This window comes from Eimeria mitis, genomic scaffold (assembly GCF_000499745.2).
Source record: "Eimeria mitis Houghton genomic scaffold, Emh_scaff955, whole genome shotgun sequence".
Classification (NCBI taxonomy): domain Eukaryota; phylum Apicomplexa; class Conoidasida; order Eucoccidiorida; family Eimeriidae; genus Eimeria; species Eimeria mitis.
This window is the reverse complement of record NW_013577052.1, coordinates 2,419-4,390: the sequence shown is the minus strand read 5'-3', so window position 1 is coordinate 4,390 and position 1,972 is coordinate 2,419. Positions and strand designations below refer to the sequence as shown.

The 1,972-nt window shown below is 52.8% G+C and overlaps 1 protein-coding gene across 1 annotated transcript in view; it reads right to left on the bottom strand.

Annotated features, from left to right (window-relative positions):
• Positions 1-1,525: 1,525 nt before the first annotated feature.
• Positions 1,526-1,972, bottom strand: part of EMH_0026050 (uncharacterized protein) — a gene marked incomplete at both ends in the record, with an annotated part of 2,409 nt that continues 1,962 nt past the window's right edge. The window contains one exon of the mRNA XM_013502562.1: positions 1,526-1,819. Coding sequence (XP_013358016.1) covers positions 1,526-1,819 — 294 coding nt within the window. The remainder of the gene's footprint in view (positions 1,820-1,972) is intronic.

Genomic DNA, 1,972 nt, shown 5'->3' with positions numbered 1-1,972 from the left:
TTACAAACAAGTCATTCACGCAGTCCTTCGCATACCAGCCATAGTGTTGTTTGTCACCGGGTCATTACAAAACATGTTCCAGTCGCTCTACGTACTGGCATGTACAGAACGGACCACCGTATGTATTGCCTCTAGTCTCAATGGTATGTGGAAAGCATATTCCCCAACAATAAGGAAGCATGCATGACCTTCACATCTGCACAAAAAGCATGTATTGGGCTTGTGCAGCCTAAGCCACTGCAGACATGCGGAACCACGGCTACCGCAGGATTCGACAGTGCGCCACAGGCAAGCTGGCTCAGGCTCACACGAAACAGCCCGTCCGTATTTACGTTGAAATTCTAAAGAAAAAAATTTGCATCATATTTAGAACGTGATAAGGTTGGTATTTAACCTGCGAAATGGGCGTTTTCTCACCGCTTGTCGTCGCCTCTGTGGCGCTTCTAGCGGAGGCGACTGAAAGCGCGGATATACCGCCCGCTGGTTATCCCAGCTCGGAGAGCGATTTCCGACACAACACCCTCACGTTTATCCCTAGACGGAACGGGCAACGCATGAGGTTTCCGCCACTAGCGGTTGCCCTCCTGGCTGCCACTGCTGCTACAATGTTTTTGCTCCTCCAGTGCTTCAAGATCCTACAATCCGCTGAACATTTGAGCACCTTTGCAGTCAATGCGAGGAGGCTTGCGAGAGGAGGCCCAGATTCGTGCAATGTAGGTCTTGTTCAACCTAGGCTGGGTATCCATCCCACGGAGAGAGATCTACAATGTCTGGACTGAGCTGGTGTAATGACCTCGGCGGCCAAATACTCTTAACCCCTAGTAGGTTCGGCGACTCAATACAGAGATTGTGCGTTGTCCGGAAACGTTAAGTCCAAACTCGGTTCGGGTCCAACGTATTTCAACGTTTTCGTGATCCAAAAAAAAGTGTCCTTCCTCCCTGACACCCCTGGCCTCTGCAGGCGTCGTGGGCGCCATCCTCTGGGTGCGGCCGACTCGCCCCGCACTGTGTCGGCCTCTGTTCTAGTCTGATTTCGGCTACGATCCTTGTGTGCCGAATCTACTATTCAAGTTAGACTCAATTAACTCTCTTTGATAGTTTCCGGCGTACTTAGCTCGTTCTCGCTCCTTACTCCCTATAGTTACCTATCGTTATTGGTTGCAGCTACTTGTAGTGCTAGCGCACTACAACTTCCCCCCTCCGGTCGAAATTTCTTAGTCCAAGTGGCGTGGGCGTTCCTGCGTCCCGCTTCCCGCCCCACACCGGTGGTGGCTCCTTTACTCCCATTATTGGTACACGTGCCCAGTTCAACGCCAGCATGATTACTTTGCTCACTATGATACTAGCGTCCCTTTCCCATCGTTCGCCTCGTTCCCTAGCGTTTTTGCCCGACTAGCCCGCTTGTGGTGGCGCGTGCCCGATTAGCCGCGAGTGGTGCAGCCACGTGCACCACTCCTTCCCCCCCCCTTGGATGAAGCGTGACGGTGAGGTAGTCCGTGTGTTGGTTCCGCGAGAGATGCGCGTATTAGCTGGTGCTGGACCTCTGCCGAGACCTTACTTTATTATAGTAGCGACGCCAGGCCCTAAGTAGTGCCGCGCAGTTGGTTAGGTTAGAGGCTGGTTCCCAAGTGGCCCTGTCTTCGGGGGCTCCCCTCCATTTAACTAGATACTGGGCGTCCTTGCCAGAGCCGCGTTGGTTCAATATATAATCCACTTCGTAAATGTCCGTAGGAAGGCCGTCTTGGTCGTTGAGAGGCAGCCACCCCACTGCTGCCTCCTTGGATTGCATTGCTGGGTCCCGAGGCCGATCAGGTATAAGCTGCGAGACATGAAAGACATTGTGACACGAGTAGGTTGGAGGCAGATCGATACGGTATGCGACTTGCCCGATGCGTTCCAATATTGTGAATGGTCCTCTAAATCTGGGTTCCAACTTAGGGCATTGATTCCGTCCTGCGAAGTTGCGACTGTG